This window comes from Fragaria vesca, linkage group LG4, assembly GCF_000184155.1.
Source record: "Fragaria vesca subsp. vesca linkage group LG4, FraVesHawaii_1.0, whole genome shotgun sequence".
NCBI classification, from domain to species: domain Eukaryota; kingdom Viridiplantae; phylum Streptophyta; class Magnoliopsida; order Rosales; family Rosaceae; genus Fragaria; species Fragaria vesca.
In genome coordinates, this window is record NC_020494.1 from 5,452,071 (window position 1) to 5,469,638 (window position 17,568).

The 17,568-nt window shown below is 38.2% G+C and overlaps 1 protein-coding gene across 1 annotated transcript; it reads right to left on the minus strand.

The window, feature by feature from the left end:
• Positions 1-10,475: 10,475 nt before the first annotated feature.
• LOC101295906 (EPIDERMAL PATTERNING FACTOR-like protein 4-like) lies at positions 10,476-11,287 on the minus strand. The gene is made up of 2 exons (XM_004296525.1): positions 11,097-11,287; positions 10,476-11,007 (listed from the first exon to the last, which is right to left on the minus strand). The coding sequence occupies exons 1-2, from the start codon at positions 11,215-11,217 to the stop codon at positions 10,778-10,780; spliced, it is 351 nt and encodes a 116-aa protein (XP_004296573.1). The 5' UTR covers positions 11,218-11,287; the 3' UTR covers positions 10,476-10,777.
• Positions 11,288-17,568: the final 6,281 nt, after the last annotated feature.

Here is a 17,568-nt window from a genome sequence, read left to right on the forward strand (position 1 = left end):
AAAAAAAAANAAAAAAAAAAAAAAAAAAAAAAAACGAAAAAGCCTAAAAAGAGAAAAACCCTGGAATTCTCTTCCGGCTGTCACGAGCCTTGCCAGACCCCTCCTGCCGTCTGCCGAGTCTCCGTCTCTCCAACTTCATGACCATGCAATACTCTGGGCAGCCCCATTTCACACCAGACTTGCGCACGTAGCAGACACGCCAAAACCATCCCGAACCCTTAGACGAGATTTCCTTCAGACCCAGAGATCCGATCCGCTCGTGTCCTATCGCCGGCAAGCCGAGCCTCATCCTCGAAGCGCGCCACGGCGCACTTTCCTCCAGCCAGCGACGCGGCACCGACGACCCGGATCTGAATTCTCCCGATCCGGCTACATCCAACCCAAACGCGTCTTCCCAGTTCCCGCTTCCACGCCAACTACCCAGGGCCGCTCCCCGCCGGTCAAGGCTCAGCACTGCTACCCTGGATCTTTGCGCCCTCTGGCAACACCTCGACAGTGACAGGATCCACGCCCTCCAAGTCGGCCTCGAACCCGCCCGTTGCCGACGAGCCTGCGCCGCCCATGCTCGACACAGCTCTCGTTCTACACTACCCAACCCGGATCCTTCTGCAACGAACCCGATAGAAAAAAAGGGTTTTGACCCCTTTTGGTAAAATTAGGGACTTCTACGCACCTCTGATAGATCTGAAAAATCCTGAAGGTAATTTAAATATTTACTACAGTGAATTGATAATTACTATTCATTAATTACTGGTTTACAATTACTACTTTAAATGGTAAATATGAAATCTAATTTACTGTTATTTACCCGTATGATTTACTGTTAAATAGTAAAATTAAGGATTAATTTCAGTTTACCCCCATCAACTTAGGTCGATTATCATCTTAGTCATTTTTCTTTCAATTTCATCAAAAACACCCCTCAACTCCTAATTTTCATTAGCCGCGCACGTCCAAACCTCCAATCTTCATCCAATTCTTTTGTCAAGTGATGACTTGATATCAAGAAGATAGAAAGAAAAAAGAAAAATAAGAACAAATTGACATTCAATCCCACCAAAATCACCAAGGTTAGAGGGTTATGATGGGAACGATGATGTGTATCAATATGGAGAGAAAATGGTCTGAAATGTAACTTTCAGAATCTGACTTTCTTCTTGATATCAAGTCATCACTTGACAAAAGAATTGGATGAAGATTGGAGGTTTGGACATGCGCGGCTGATGAAAATTGGGAGTTGAGGGGTTTTTTGATGAAATTGAAAGAAGAAATACTAACATGATGATCGACCTAAAGTTGATGGGGTAAACTGAAATTAGTCCTAAAATTAATATATATATATATATATATGATTAAATGTGACTAATCATATAAATTTTATGGTTTTTGCATGTGATTTCTCAATTATCACACTACGATGAAAATGTTAATTGCAAGAGCAACTATTACGGGAGCAAGCATTTCAATATGCAGTTTATTTGACAAACTAACAAGTATAATTTAAATTAAAGTTGTTGTTTTTGTTAAATTTTGTTTCATGATATTAAGCATGTTACATGAACAAATTATTTTTGTGATTATTGTGACATGTTAATATTATATGCTATGCCTATTTCATTTTATGAAATAATTGTTTTATTTAGCATGTTGTTATGATAAAGTAAATTCATAGCATCAAAATGACAAACCTTATATTGTGATGAGGTATTTTCACGAACATCAAAAAGAAAAAATGTGACCATTACAAAATTTTGGCCTTGAATTCTAATTCATATTAATATCATGGATGTCTTTATAATTATGTGATTCATGCATTCATTCTAGGCGATGCACTACGAGACAAGAGGTGTAGAGACTTTAAAGAAACAAGAGTAACTATATATATAGAAGAATAAAGAAGGTCATGATCAAGACGTCAAACTCACAATTGCATGTCAATAGCACAAAGAACCTTGCTCAGCCAATGGACATTGTTGAATTTCACTGATCTGTTTTGTGTATTTATTTTTCCGAAGTTAGTTTGTGAAGGCCTGACACCTTATCATTTTTTTTTAATTAGACTATTTGGTTAGTCTTAAAGTGTATTTGTATAAATGATTGATGAATTAGATTCCTTGGACAAGACTTCACTTTGATTATCGTTGGCTTATTATTTTCGAATCTTATTGTGAAGCATTGAATTTATTCGATTCATACTTACTGCAAATAATTACATGGTTTGAAATAGCACTATAAAAGTATAAAGTGCAAAGCAATGCATCCAACAAATAAATAAATAAAAAGAAATTATTAGAATGAAAAACATATCATTTTACCTAAATCGAAATACTCCAAAGAATATGTCTGCTTTTAGATTTATATACACTCATATAAATAAAGTGCTCAGTTGATAGTGGAACTACCCATACCAATCGAACCTTGTAAAATTCTAAAGATATTTGTGCCAACGATTATCATATGAAAATCCACCATGAGAATGGAATGAAATTACCTTAAGTAAATGTGAAAGGAAACACATTTAAAGAACCTAACAAGTCACCTACAATGAAATGTGGGATATTGACTCATATGGGCTTTGATATATATGACCACCAAACCAAAGACACCTTGGTTGTGACATGATGATCCGTATTCGAAAGAACTCGATTAATGGACATCCTGTCTTTTGAGTGAATGATAAAATGAGACAAAAGTCCATCACACTGCAAGTTGGCGGCACATACTCTTGACCACTAATTGGTCTTAGCTAGTGCTACTCCAACGCAGCGATCGCATTTTAAAGCATCTAATGCCCAACATCTCATTCTGCCTCATTGATTAGTCCAAATGCACATCACTCATTTTGCAAAGCCTGTTCTTTAACAAAAACATGATCGAGACCTCCCTATCCTAAAGATAACCAAAATATTTCATTCTTACAAAGAATACAACTTGATGATTGTGAACTTATCCATCTAGAAATGCGGACCGTAGAAGTACTTTATGGTTCTGGGGGACAAATCGACACACTGATCACATGTCGAATTATTGTCCACAAGAAATGCTGCACTTGCAAAACTCTTAGCAAATATTATATGTTTAAGTGCTCACCACCCTGATCACCAGGTCTAGAACTTGACAATGCTGAGAGTTCACATCAAAAGGTTTTGATGGTAATTGCATGTCTATCAAGATCGATGTAGAGCATCTTGTCTATCAAACCATTGAAGTACTTTATGGTTCTGGAGGACAAATCGACACACTGGTCACATGTCGAATTATTGTCCACAAGAAATGCTGCATTTACAAAACTCTTAGCAAATATTATATGTTTAAGAGCTCACTACCCTGATCACCAGGTCTATAGAGGACTTGACAGCTGAGAGTTCACATTAAAAGGTTTTGGTGGTAATTGCATGTCTATCAAGATCGATGTAGATCATCTTGTATCCCATTTGCATACACAAAATGGTCCCGTAGAACCCATCATAGATGGTGGCTAAGGCACTGGTTATGCGCACCAATCTACCTATATCTGCTTAGGGTTATGCAATATTGCACACAGCCTTACCTATTCGTTTTTAGACCCACCGCTAGCCAACCATTCTCGGCATACCAATTGGTAACTGGACATAAGCTTGAGATTTACGCATACTGGGTTCAGCAGCATATGTGCCTATTGCGCCCCCACAACGCATCAAAAATGGGTCCTTAGACGAATATGTATTTACGTTGGATATGGATTTCCAACAATTATCCGCTATTCTGAATCCTTGACAGGCGATCTTTTTACTACAGGCGATCTCTGTGCCGCTAAGTTTTGTGAAGTGTCACTTAGATGAGACAGTCCACCCGTCGTTAGGGGAAGATAAGAAAAAGGATTTTCTAAGGGAATGACATGAATTGTCGTGGTTTTTCCCCCACTCTGTCTCATCTAGATCCCCATATAATCGATATCTAGAACATAACAGTTTCGATACCTGACACATTTAAAGATATAGCGAAAGTGATGAGATCATACAAACTAGCTGCAAATGCCTGCAAAGTTAGAAGTCCCTAATTAATAACGGGCACATCACCACAGTTAGAGGCGATGCAACTACACTTAGTGGAGGTGTGGTTGAGGTCGTGGCTCCTTAAAGGAAGAGGGGGAGGCCACTTGGTTCGATCGATACTTGTCTAAAGAAATTGGGCGAGTTAGGCACAACCTCATCAATGTAAACAATCTCTCTCATGAGATTATCTCTTATTACAGTTATATCCATGAATCAATATTGGAGGAAGCTCTGATGTTTAACATGATTTCAGAGACATAATCTCAACGGATTACGAGAGTACATACACATTGTTGCTTAAGGAACCATAGAGCACGAAGGTATTGAACCACGCTCTATTGAAGAATGTCAACAAAAAACATATTGGCCTAAATAAAAGTGCAAATCCATGAAGAGCTAGATTCTCTGACAAAGAGACATGTATTTGGTTTTGGTAGTGCTAACATTACCAAGTGTAAAGCCTGTAAGACATAAATAATAAGTCTTTATCAAAAAACGTAACAAGAAGAATGAATCCGTAAAGGACAAAGCTCATCTTGTGGCGCCAAGGTTTCTCACAACGCTCTAGATTGACTACAAAGAGACATATTCTCTCATAATGGAAATGCAGCTCATAGATGTGGTTACTACATATCTGCATGGAGATCTTGATTGTGAGATATTTATGAAAGTGCTTGATGGCGTTACACTATCCAACTCAAGTAACTCTAAACCACAAGGTGTGTTTGCAATTAGAATTGAAACGTTCACTTTATAAAGTGACTACTTAGTTGGGAAGGGAAACAAAATGATAAACTATTCCCCAACGTACTCATTAAGGAAAAGAATTCCGAATTTGCAATTGTAGCTACCAATGTCGATGATAGGAACATAGTAGGTACTCTTGATGAAGTAAGCGAAATCGCGAGCTACATGAAATCCGCATTGAGATGAATAATCTTGGGAAACTCGATTAACAATAAGTTTGTGGAATACTAATCCACCAATCTGCACGTGTCCAAAAGATTCTCAAGCGATTTACATAGACGAAATGCATGTTGTTAGCATACCTAATGATCGGTCGATGTTTGGATGTAAAGGAAGATCCATTTCGTCCAAAGGAAGATGACGAAGAAGGGTTGAGAATTGAAATTCTTTCTCAAAAGTATAATAGGTGCAATATTATATTTAACCCGATGAACTCGACCAGATATTACATTCTCATTGAATTTGTTCAAGCGCCAACGCAATGTCACTGGAAGGTATAAAGAATGTATCATGATACCTAAAGGAACCGTTGACTTAGGTTCATCTTATCTCTATAGAAAGACGAAATGGAATGCAGATGGAACTGCAATCCCCTGCACCAATACCCCAAACGATGTTTTCGGTTGGTTTTGCTAATGTCAAGGTACCTACAGGTCGTTCCCAAAACTGGTTATGTATTCACCGTTAGGAACACGACGTGAGAAACATTAGTCCCTCCTTAAGATTCAAGTGAATCAAGTAAGGTCTGAAGAGACTAGGACAAACTTGTTTCTCAAATCACAATTTAAGACTTACCTAAAAAGCATGTGAAAAACATAGGAATGCAAAGACGTTCCTAACTCCCTTGATTGATGTAAGGATAGGGGGAGTGTAGACTTCAGGGGGAGTCTAACATATACATATATTATCACATGTGAGTTGTGCTCTTTTTCCCTTTGACCAAGTTTTATTTTGTCCCACTGGGTTTTGTCGTAATTGACGAGAGTAGATTAAGAAATTAGTGATTAACGGATGTAACGGCTCAATTAGTTATATTATTATTGATTATCATCATTATATGCGTGTAATTACCGTTGTAATCCACCTTTATATAAAGAAGGTTTCTAATTAAATGAGTAGACCATTCCGATTGCATTTTTACTTTTACACTAAAAATAATTTTCATTTTCACCATATGGTAAATATATGTAACCCAACCCAATTCTAATTCCTGGTTAACCACAGTAAGTAGTGCAGTTGATGCATTGGGTCCCACCACGAGAACTTCATGATATGGAACCTCCACGTCATAGGTTCGAACGCTGGTGTTGCTCAATGTTATTTGCTGAATTATAAAAGTGATCATAGAATGAGCTGCAATGCCATAATGGCTGGCAGGCCCAACCGATTATTCCTTGTGCAGACAAAGTCTTTAGGATAATGTGAACAATCTGAAAGGAGGGTGTAAAAAAAAAAAATTAATTCATGGTTCCGCCTCTGATATCACTCACTGGCTCCCTTTCTCAGTCTCATTATTTGGTCATCCATCTGCAGCTTCAGAAACCAAAAGAAAGAAGCTAAAGAATTGTCATGTGCGAGGGAAATGGGCAAACCTGACTAGACCTCACCACGTAGTGATGGAATAGCATAGGTCGAGTGTTTTGGTAATTTTTGAATTTCATGTAGGTATTTCGGAGCAACCTGCCCACCCGTCTCATATCTCTTTGTCAAATTGTCTCACCTAATGCAGCAAACTAAGCCAATAATTTTGCTAAAGACCAAAACAAAAGAAAAAATGTCAGTCGCCTTGGCCTCGTGAAGTGATGGTTTCGGCATCATGTACGGCTCCTTAATTCGTGCTCCGTCTAAATTTGCTGCTGCTGCTCCTCATATTCTGCCGAACAAAACGACATTGTTTTTTTCGAGCCTGGAAAACGATTCCTCTGCTATGTAATTCTGCTCTAAACCGATTATATATCTCTACCTTAATTTCATCTGTGCGTCCTCTCTTCCTGGCTTCCTGCATGCTCATTCTGTTTAACTACTAAAACCTACTACATACGATTGATACACGAATCATCCGACGTTTGTCGTTATTTAACAAAATTTTCTTAACGTTCTATGGTTTATACGTCATGGAAGGCCGGTATTGGTGTCTTGACCTAGCTAGTCTACTACTAGATGATGATCGAGTTAATCTATTGATACATTCCTACGTCTAAGAGCATGAAAAATTAAGACGTCGTTAAATATGTCATTGTTGTCTGATCTTACAGTTTAGAAATTTTTGGATGAATTTCACCAAAAGATCATCAGTGCAAGCATTGTGTGGTAGTTCAAATGTTTATGTTTGATTGAAACAATGTATACATAGTTCAATTCCCCAGATATATAATTATATAGGAACCGGTTAACACAGTCTCACCTGATATATGAGCATGCTTGTACGTAGTTGGGCGAACATTGTAAGAATATATATGTAGAACATCTGCTACGAACAAACTGTTCAACAAACTGTTGCAAAATTTAATTGTATTAATTCTCTCAAGTAGAAGCAGTCGGACAACCCAAGCTGTTGCGCGAGTTTGTGATTTGGATCGACTATTCTTGGTAGTTTGGACTTTAGACGAGTCTCGTGAGTTAATTAAATGGTTAGATTATGAGTAAAATGAATGTCAAAAAGCCGTACATTGTACTTTGGTAATAACTCATATCAATTTTCTCTCAATCCCAAGAGTTATTCATTATATCCCCTGTCTATAGTAAAATTAATTTCCTCTTTTATAAGACTCATGTGACACGAAGGAAGAGACGTACACATAATTCTATTTAGGTGTAGCATAGAATGAGGGAGCCCTAAATATGAATGTTTTAAAACGTTAAGGCGTAGCCAAGGCAATGGAGCGAGAGTCTCACCAAGACGCTTGCCTTGAGGCGTGAGGTGTAAGCCTTTTGAAAAAAAAAAAAACTTGTATTCATGTCATTATTTCTCCTATATATAGAATATATATTGCAATCAACACAACATTATATATTGTCATCCATTCCTAGTAAGTACTCAAACGATGCAATTCAAGCAAATCATCAAACATAAAACACATCCAAAGGGTCAAGTTGAAATATCAAAGTACACTAGCTAGCACATACATATATCCGTAGTTGCACTAAGGCTCAATCCCTAAATTCTACACTAAACTACAGTCTCCAGTCCAAAAAACAATCAATGCCATCAAACATTGTTCCGTCGAGCAATGATGTCACTAACATTGATCTCTCATAGATCACTATAACAAACATTACAACACGCAATTCAAAATCTAATTCAAATAGCATTCAACACCTAATTCAAATCGCAAAATTGAGGCAATAACGTGTTTGGTCTTCATCGATTTCAATTCCAAAACCTCAGACCTATAGTCCATGCAAAGATTGAAAAGAATCAAAATTAACAAAAATGAACAATAAGGAAAGATCAAAAGGAAGTATTACCGCACCTTGAGAAAAACAAGCCCTGGGAATTTACAGTCTTCGGCGCCGAAGCCAAAAATGAGAGGAGACCCAGAAACGAGTAGCTGAATTTGAGGAATGGGTAAGGATCAAATTGTAATTAGAGAGAGGGAGAAGGAAGGAGGGCGAAAAGAGAGAGGGAGATCAGGAGAGGGAGAGGGAGAAGGAAGGAGGGCTAAAAGAGAGAGGGAGGCCAAACCTAGCCTTTATTCAGTAAAATACTAAAACCCAAAACGAGTTAAAACGACCCCGTTTTCCTTCCATAGAACTAGGCGCACGCCTTATGAGCCTTGGGGTGCACTTTTTGCGCCTTGTGCTGCGTCTTTTGCGCCTCTGCGTTTAACCAGCAAAACTCAAAGAATTTTTTATGCGTCTCGTATTTTTTAAGCCTCAAGGTGCGTCCGTGACGCGTTTTTTAAAACATTGCTAAATATTAGTTATTGCCAAATTGGCAAAGACCCATCCGATATTCAGTGTTTCACTTTGCGCACACACAAACACATAAGCATGTGAAAAACAGCAGCTCCTGCAAGTCTCTCTGCACCAGTCTCAGATCACCAGCTACCATAATTCAACCAACCCGGATTCTTCGATTTGACCCATTTGCCCATCACCCATATGATTTCCCTCCGTGTCTTTTCAGCATTTCTATCAATGACCTTACGAGGATAGACTGGTAAAATTGTTCCATCATCATCTGGGTAAAATGAAAGAAATTCATCGAAGAAGGAAAAGCAGCCAAGTAAGTACTGATAGAGAAGAAAGCTCTTTTTTTCCGTATAGAGAAATAAATGCTGTCATATCCTTCTCAACACCCAGAGCCCGAATAATCTTACCAGTCCTTTTGGATCCATATATTGACAGACAAAATAATTTCATAAGTAATTTTTCACATATATATATATATATATATATATATATATTGTGTGTGAATCAACGAGTATTTTTCTCTCCAGAATAATGACTAAGAGATGCATTTTCGTATGGATATTTTTATAGTATATTCATAAGCATTTCAACAAAAAATACTAATCCATGGACGAAAATGAGTAAGTGAAGACCTTGTTAGATAGCTTCATTAGAATATGTGTTGGTATATATAGAATCGCCATGGATTTCTTGATATATACGAGTAATACGACAGTCCTTTAAAGATAGAATTGACGTCTTAACATAACTACTTACAAGTATTTTTTGTCCAGAATTATGACTAACTGAGAGATGCATTTTCAAATAGTCACATTGATTTATAGTTTTTTTTTTTTTTTTTGTATTTGTAAGTATTTATAGTATATTCATGAACATTTAAACAAAAATATTAACCGGTGCACGAAAATGAGTAAGTTAAGACTGTGAGATAGCTTAATCAATTCACTAGAACATGTGTTGGTAACACCGTGAATTTCTAGATACAATAGTCCTCTAAGCTAGAATTGACGTCTGACGTACCTACTTATTTACAGAGTTACTAATATCGCATAATCATCTAAAACAAACTACCTCTCTCCCCTAGTATCTTCAACTTCATGGTAATTCTTAGAATGATGCAGCATGCATGTGGAACCCATAATTAGTGATCCTATTTCATGTGTCTGTCTAGTGACTACTTTTACTACTACTAGCTAGCTAGCTTCAAAGACTCAATTATTCATTACACTATTCACTATTTCACCATTCAGATTTGAGGGAGGTAATGAGCTTTTACACACATTGCAGAATCCACATGCAATCAACCATGGCAGCAAGAAACCTCTAAATTGAAAGACCATACATAGGTTCTTTTGTACCATAAATAATTAAGCTACAAATAGAGAAAACAAAGAATAGCAAAGTAGCTAGAAAGAACATAATAAAGTTGTTCGAGTAGTACTGTATGTGGTATGTACAATCGTATCTGAAACCAAACTAAAATACAATGAAACTTCCGAAATATGTAGTTAAAGCAACCAGCTGTGCAATCCATTTTTAGGGTATTTGGTAGAGTACAATAGCTACTGTTAGAACATTTTCCAAGTATATCACTTTCTCTATTGAAGCAACATTACAGAGAGAACCGGAAAGAAGTCGAAGAAGACGAAGAAGAGAAAGCGGAAGAAGAAGTTGCTACTGCCTTTAATTAAAAACGAGCTAATTCATCTTAATCCTTTCCATTTTGTCCCTACTTTTCAGTAATTATAAAGCAAAAAGAAGTAAAATATAAATCATTATCAGGATGATGATGAAGATGACGAAGATGAGGATCATAAACAATAAGAGATAGAGTGCGTGGATATCTAAACAAAATCTTACATTCCCAACACCTCACTTGTCCCCCACGACGTTTCAAGCAAGAATCGATGGAGTAAAATATTAACATCAAATGCTAAACAATCAGTAATTAATTAATTACTGGGAGCTTGCTAGCTAGATTTGAGATGATTCTTAAGAAGCTACTAAGCTCTCTCTCTCTCTCTCTCTCAGTCTCTTCTGTGTAACTAATTAGTAGCTAGCTAACTAAAGATAATTAAAGATCAAGGCATGAAGAGCTTATTGCCGCACTTGCAGCGCCAAGCTTCTGGATAATACTCGAGAGGTATGCTCAGACCTGGCTGAATGGGTACGTGGACCGCCTTGCAGGGCGAGCATCTTCCACACTTGGATCTACATCGTGGCGGAGCAGAGCCCGGCCCTCCCAGCTGTCTCTTCTCCGCCGTAAGCTCATCTTCCGGTATAGACGAACCACTGACTACTTCGGTGTCACCTGTAAGATGAAATGAAATAAGTTACTACAGGATTTAGGAACATATATAGATTCGGGTGGTATGATCGAGATAGTGCTACAGTAGTTACCGAGTTGGGTTGGAGTAGTACGTATGGCGGAGGCTGAGGTTATGATGAAGAGGAAAGCCAAGGCTGCTGTACATGTGAGGGTGGAATGGTGATGTGGGCGGCGGTGGCGCAGTACGCCCATGGCTGAGGTGGAGCTGAGCAAGTTGGTAAGTAGCTACAACTGGCTGGCCTGAGAGAGAGAGAGAGAGAGAGAGAGAGAAGAAGAAGAAGGTCTGGGACTGATGGAATGGATCGGATGATGTAAAAAAATAGAAAAGTCAGGGCTGTGTATATCTCAGGAGAAGAAGTTTGAGAATTCAGAGAGAGAGAGAGAGAGAGAGAGAGAGAGAGAGAGAGAGAGAGATGGTGGTGTTGGTTATGGCAGTGAGAGCGAGCGTGTGGGTTTTGAGAGACTGGGAGGAGTGGTCTAAGTCAAAATTGAAAACAGAACACAGAGACGGATCAAAAGCTAGAGATGGCTGGCTATCGAGTTTGTTTTATTGTTTGGCTAAAGGGTGGTAGTGGCCCCCTTCCCCTCCCTGAATGATTGAGATGGATTTTGAACACAGACCATGCCACATTCACCACAATGCCACTGTAAAAAACATGATCAATGAGAAAGGAGAAATACTTGTTAGTCAGGATTTACAGCTCTATATATAGTTATTTACAGCCCTCAAACTATGACTTTTAGTACCTTCAATCTTTGTGCCATTTGTATTACGAACCTAATTCACATTATTGTACGTGTGCCCGTATAATGTGTATTCTATTGTCATCTGTCTTTTGATTGAAAACACATTACGCTTGTAACTCATTGTCGGGTTGATATTGGAACATGTAAGGGTGTTCCATAAGAGTTCATGTAACATAGATCCATTGTTCGAATTTCAAAAACGTTACACAGTTACTTTAGTTAGCTACACTAATTAGATACAACCTTGATGAAATCGATCACCGCTTAATATCCCGAATGAGTTAATAATTGACAAATCCCTGATGTTCCCGAACCAATTTTTTTTTTTCTTTTTACAAGCAAGAGCTAATTAAAGGTTTTGTACTGCAGGTGATATATTTCGAAGGATAAAAGGTACTCGACCTTAGGGTTCATAAAGACAGAGTTAATGAGGATACGAGGAATGACGAAAGAAAGGGAAGGGTGGCTTGAATGTAAAATGACCAAATGAGGGTGGGGGTTATGCAGGTAAATATGGGAGAGGGGAAGTTCCTATAGGAGGTGGAGGCATGCAGTAGGCACCCGTGTGGAAGAGAGAATGGAGGAGAAGGATGCTTGCCCTGTACGGGATGAAACACAGAACGTATATATTGGGTCAAGTCTATTAGAAAACCCACAACCCTCTCTATATACTAGTATACTGTTCTATACCCACCACCATTATTGCTCTCTTCTATTGAATTTCTGGGAGCTAGGGACCCTTCATGCAGAGGGCATGGGACCCTACAATGGGGCATGGACACCTTGTTGTTGTTTTATATTCTGGAGCTTTATTTTTGTTTCAGAGGGGGAGGAAGAATTGTATTAAAGGAACCCCCATGATCTTTCTGTAAGTGCGGGCCTAAGGTTTTCAGAGAAAGCTAGAGAGATAAGAGATGAGGGAGGGAGAGAGTACTACTGTGTAAAAGAGTCGGTGAATTGATCTGGGACGACGAAGACGTCAGTGAGTGAGAGATGTGACGGGTTTCTGGGGGTTGGGTTTGTATTAAAGGCAAAAAAAAAAGAGCAGTAGCTGCCACATTTGAGGTAGCTAGCTAGCTAAGAGGAGGCCGACGACACGGAATGATTTGCTGGATCTCTGGTCATCGTTTTGGTTGCACAAGGCAAGTCTCTTAGGTTTTACAATGGACTTCTTTGGTCATGCTTGCTTTCCCTGCTTGCTTTGGTTCAAAGGTGTTGTCGGATACTTTAGAGCGTTTCTGATAATTGAGATAGATGATGTTTTTTGCTAAAAAGAAAAAACGTTTATCTTGTTAATTATTAGATCTTGCATGTTATTAGAACAAATGCATGAAATACATTTTGCTAAACATTTTCAATACTCAATATTTACTAGTGGTTTTATGTAGAGGAAGATTAAATAGTTAAAAGCGTATTTCAAAGATTAAATACATCTAATTCGCCAAAAAAAAGATTAAATACATCTAGTTTTGTTACCCATTCTCTCCCCCAAAGCCTCCAAAAACCCTAAGCCTCCATTTCTTCCAAAACACTCGTCTGGCGGTGACGGGATATGTGATGGCCTTTGGCCTCGTTAGTCTTGGGAGTGTGCCGAATGGGTATCTTATTTTAATTTCAATCACGGAATAAGTCTGATCTAAGCAAGGTTAAGGGGTTTCAAGCTTTCATGGTTATTTATTTTTTATTTTTTTCTTTTGGTTTATGAGCAAGGAGGTACCGGCACAAGCAAAGGTGACTCGGCTAGATCTCGCTATCGGCATCAATGGTGAGATTCGTTTTTTTGGCGCAGATTTTTGGGGTGATTTCTGTTTGGAGCTCGACGACTTCCCGTTGTCGTTGAATCAAGGATCTATGTTGGTGCGTGTTGCTGAGGGAGAGGGAGTAGTCCCATGGTTGTGGGTTTGAAGGTGGTGGGTTGCAATGTGGAGGGGTTAGGGATGGCAATGGGTAGGGTAGGGTACGGGGATCAAAATACCGTACCCATACCTTTTTACATTTTTCATCCCCGTACCCGTCCCCGTACCCGTAATTAGATAATGGAGATTCCCCGTACCCGTACCCTTTGGGGATTACGTTTCCATACCCGTACCCGTACCCGTTAACAATTATGTATTAAATTTAAATTTTTTTTTTTAAATACGAAATACAATTATATAAAAGTATGAAATTAAAATCAAATACCAAAATAAATAAGTTTCATACTTCAATCCAATAAAAATAAATACAAGTCTTGGTTAAAACATAACAATACCGGTAAATTTCATTAAGAGAATAAAAATATATAATAAAAAGGAAGGTCCATTAAATGTTTATTAAGAGAATTACAAATTTTTTTACATAAATATTTATTTATAAATTATATATAAATATATATAATAATAAATTATATAATTATATATAATAATATTTTCATCCTTAATGGGTGGGGATGGGGACGAATATCAAAATACCATACCCGCCCCGTACCAAATTTAAGAATCCGAATACTAAGGATCCCCATCCCCGTTACCCGTTTATACCCGTATATCTTCCCCGTTAGGGTCGAATACCCGTGGGTACCCTACCCGCTGGGGATTATTGCCATCCCTAGGAGGGGTCGGTGACGGAGTTCCGGTTGTGGTTGGGATCCGACAACGGCGGTAGCGGCAGCATGACGGTGTTGCTCGTGGTGAGATGGTTGCTAGTGGCGACTACAGACTTGGGCCGAGATCATGGGTCGGACTTGTTTGACCTGGCTTCATTGGTTTGCTCTGGTTCTAATGTCTTAGGCCTAGGGTTTTTACTCTGGGTCCAAGATGGTTATCTCTTTTGGGCCTCTAAGGTTTTAAATTAGTTTTTTTTTGGCTAGTTTATCTCCAATAATTTTCCTATGTAGGTTTCTATGAACTCTAGATAGGTTTTGTGCCTGCAGATTATGATGTTTCTTTTACATCTAGATAATGGACATTCTTGTCGTACCGCAATTGAGCGTCTTGGTAACAAAAGTTTTCATACAAATTATCTCTATGTAGGGCTAGATTATAGCTTGCTAGGCTCATCGTCGATGAGTGACAATGTACAATGTAATGATATGTAAATCACCTTAATTCGTTAGAGTATGTATCAGTGTCATTTTGACTGTCACTATTAATACAATGGATTATATACCCGCATTTGCTTAAAAAAAAAAAACTAGGAGATAATAATTTTTAGTGCCTTCGACATAATCTTTACAAGCTGTTCATCTTAAAGCATGCATGCATTGTGGTTTCTATGTAAATAATGTTATGTGATAGGATTAACACAGCTTTCCTACACTCGGAAGTTAATAAAAGAACAACGAAACCTATATAGTTTTCGTATTCCAAGTTACGAACTCATATCTTAACCATTTAACCTTGTTTAAACTAGCCAATATTAGCTAACTTTTTCTGGTTTATAAGTAGAAATTATGAAGGAAACGTACAAAGCAGAGAAGCTTGAAGCTAAATTAATGGGAGGCGCGCTCTTGCGAGAAAGAAGCTACGTACGCTTTTAATATGTTGGGCCTTTATAATAAGTTTAGGGGATAATGATACGGCCTACTTGAAACAGTTGTAGGACTGTTGAGTACCTAAGAAGGGGTAGTCCCTGGCAGGAAGCAACCATTTACTTGTTTTGTATATGCATGATTACAGTATACTGTACAAGCTAGCTAGCTGGAAAGGGACGCTTCACTGAGCCTGCTAGTATTAGGATCCATTCCCAATCTCAAAATCGATCACGAAACCAGGATTGATGATAGCTTAGCTTCTTTGCACTTCTCTGTATAACAAATTCGATCGATCCTATATTTGCATGAATATCATGATGATTATGAAAGATATGCAGTGATCCATTTACTAACTACTTAGCAGTTCAGAAAGCTAGCGAGGACAGCACTCATCATCAAGCTTCTACCTTGCGGGTTTATTTAGTACATGGGAGAGTACTTGTACTAGGACTCACTAGTCACTACTCGATCAGTAGTCAGTTCTTATATTAGACATGCGCACAGTGCTCTTATCAGCAGCAATATTCATTATTAATCACTTCACCGAAGTTTTAAATTCTTCATAGCAACCCTGTGGTTTTCAAATAGTAAATGTGATCTCAGATTTCGATCCAGTTGGCCGGTGCAAGCATAAGATATGCTATCTTTAAATTTCAGTTGGCCGCCCAGACAGATCCTATACATGATGACAAGTACTGTAGAGCTTGGAAAATGGAAAACTAACGTGAGCTTTCTGAGTTCTAACTTCTACCCAGTAATGTCAATAACCTAAATTGCAGACAAATATGTATTGATTGTCCGTCTTTCAGGGTCAATGGCAGATTAGCATGCAGTACGTATTACTATCTAGAGCGCTCTACTATGTACTGGACAATGCTACAATATCTCATATATACATGTAGGGTTCCAAATGGTTTACACATTTTAGATTTTTAGGTTGCTTAAATCCTGCAAATTCTCCTTGAGTATTTGGTTTCTGCAAGGCCAAATGGCTCGAGGAGGCTAGGGTAATAAGCATGTACTTTTATGCAGCATGGAAATTGAAATGGTCACTGTCTATCAACTAAAGCCTCTTCTTTTTCTGAGATGTTTTTGTACTCTCAACGTACTAGCACAGTAGCACCACTCTGATTGTAGTGGCCGGCATGGCAGCTATTTGAGGTTCCGACCTATCATTATCACGCATGTTATCTGGAACGGGCTTCCAAAATCTAAGCAGCCAGCCATTGATGAATCTGAGGTTGTCGATTAGCTTGTGAACAATAGATGATACTCATATACATATATATAAGATTTTTCTCAGTTACGGATGTCCGCACCAATGGTTTGATGCGGATTTTCATTTTTTCACCACTTTTCGATCGAATTTCCTCATCTCCACCGTCTAGTATCTAAATAATATTATGTAGATCATCTCTACAAAATTTCAGCCAATTTGGTAATCGTTAAGACCCTCAAACTCGAAAAACAAATGGACGGACTGAATTCTGTCCGGTTCATGTTTATACCAGAAAAACACAATTTTGAGGGCCTTAACGATTACCGAATTGGCTGAAATTTTGCAGAGATGATCTACACAATATTATCTAGATACTAGACGGTGAAGATGAGAAAATTCGATCAAAAAGTGGTGTAAAAATGAAAATCCGCACCAAAACCATTGGTGCGGACGTCCGCAGCTGAGACGGACTATGATCCTTCCAATGATGGATCCTTTTTTTGTTCATTTTTAGGGATAGGATATTTGATAAACTTTCCGATCACTAAATCACATTTTCATCGTTCAGTTTGTAGGTGTATATGAGTAGATCACTTCAGCAAATTTTCAGAAAATTTCGTGATCGTTAAATTATCCAAATGTTTGATTTATTTTTAATGATCTTGAACGGTGTAGGTTTGACATAAGTGTTAAGTTTTTGTTTTAATCTTAGCCATCAAAGCCCATTAAAAAACAGATCTAATGGTGTGGGCTTATCCCTAAAAGTGACAAAAAAAATAGGGATATCCCTCATTGGAAGGGTCCTGATATATATATATATATATACACACACACACACACACAATGCTGATCAGGTGCGGACAACGTTCGCACCAAAACTCCGCACCAAAGTTTTGGTGCGGATTTCCATTTTTGCACCATTCCCGATCGAATTTCCTTAAACTTCATTCTAGACATATCTAGATCATCTTGTGTAGATCATCTCTGCAAAATTTCAGCCAATTTGGTGATCGTTAAGGCCCTCAAACTCGAAAAACAAATGGACGGACTGAATTCTGTCCGGTTG

What these genes read in the sequence shown, in the direction of transcription:
- LOC101295906 (XM_004296525.1), bottom strand. Translation starts at nt 11,217, where the DNA reads ATGGGCGTACTGCGCCACCGCCGCCCACATCACCATTCCACCCTCACA. An exon ending in TACTACTCCAACCCAACTCG is followed by an intron (nt 11,008 to 11,096) that starts GTAACTACTGTA and finishes TTCATCTTACAG; the next exon opens with GTGACACCGAAGTAGTCAGT.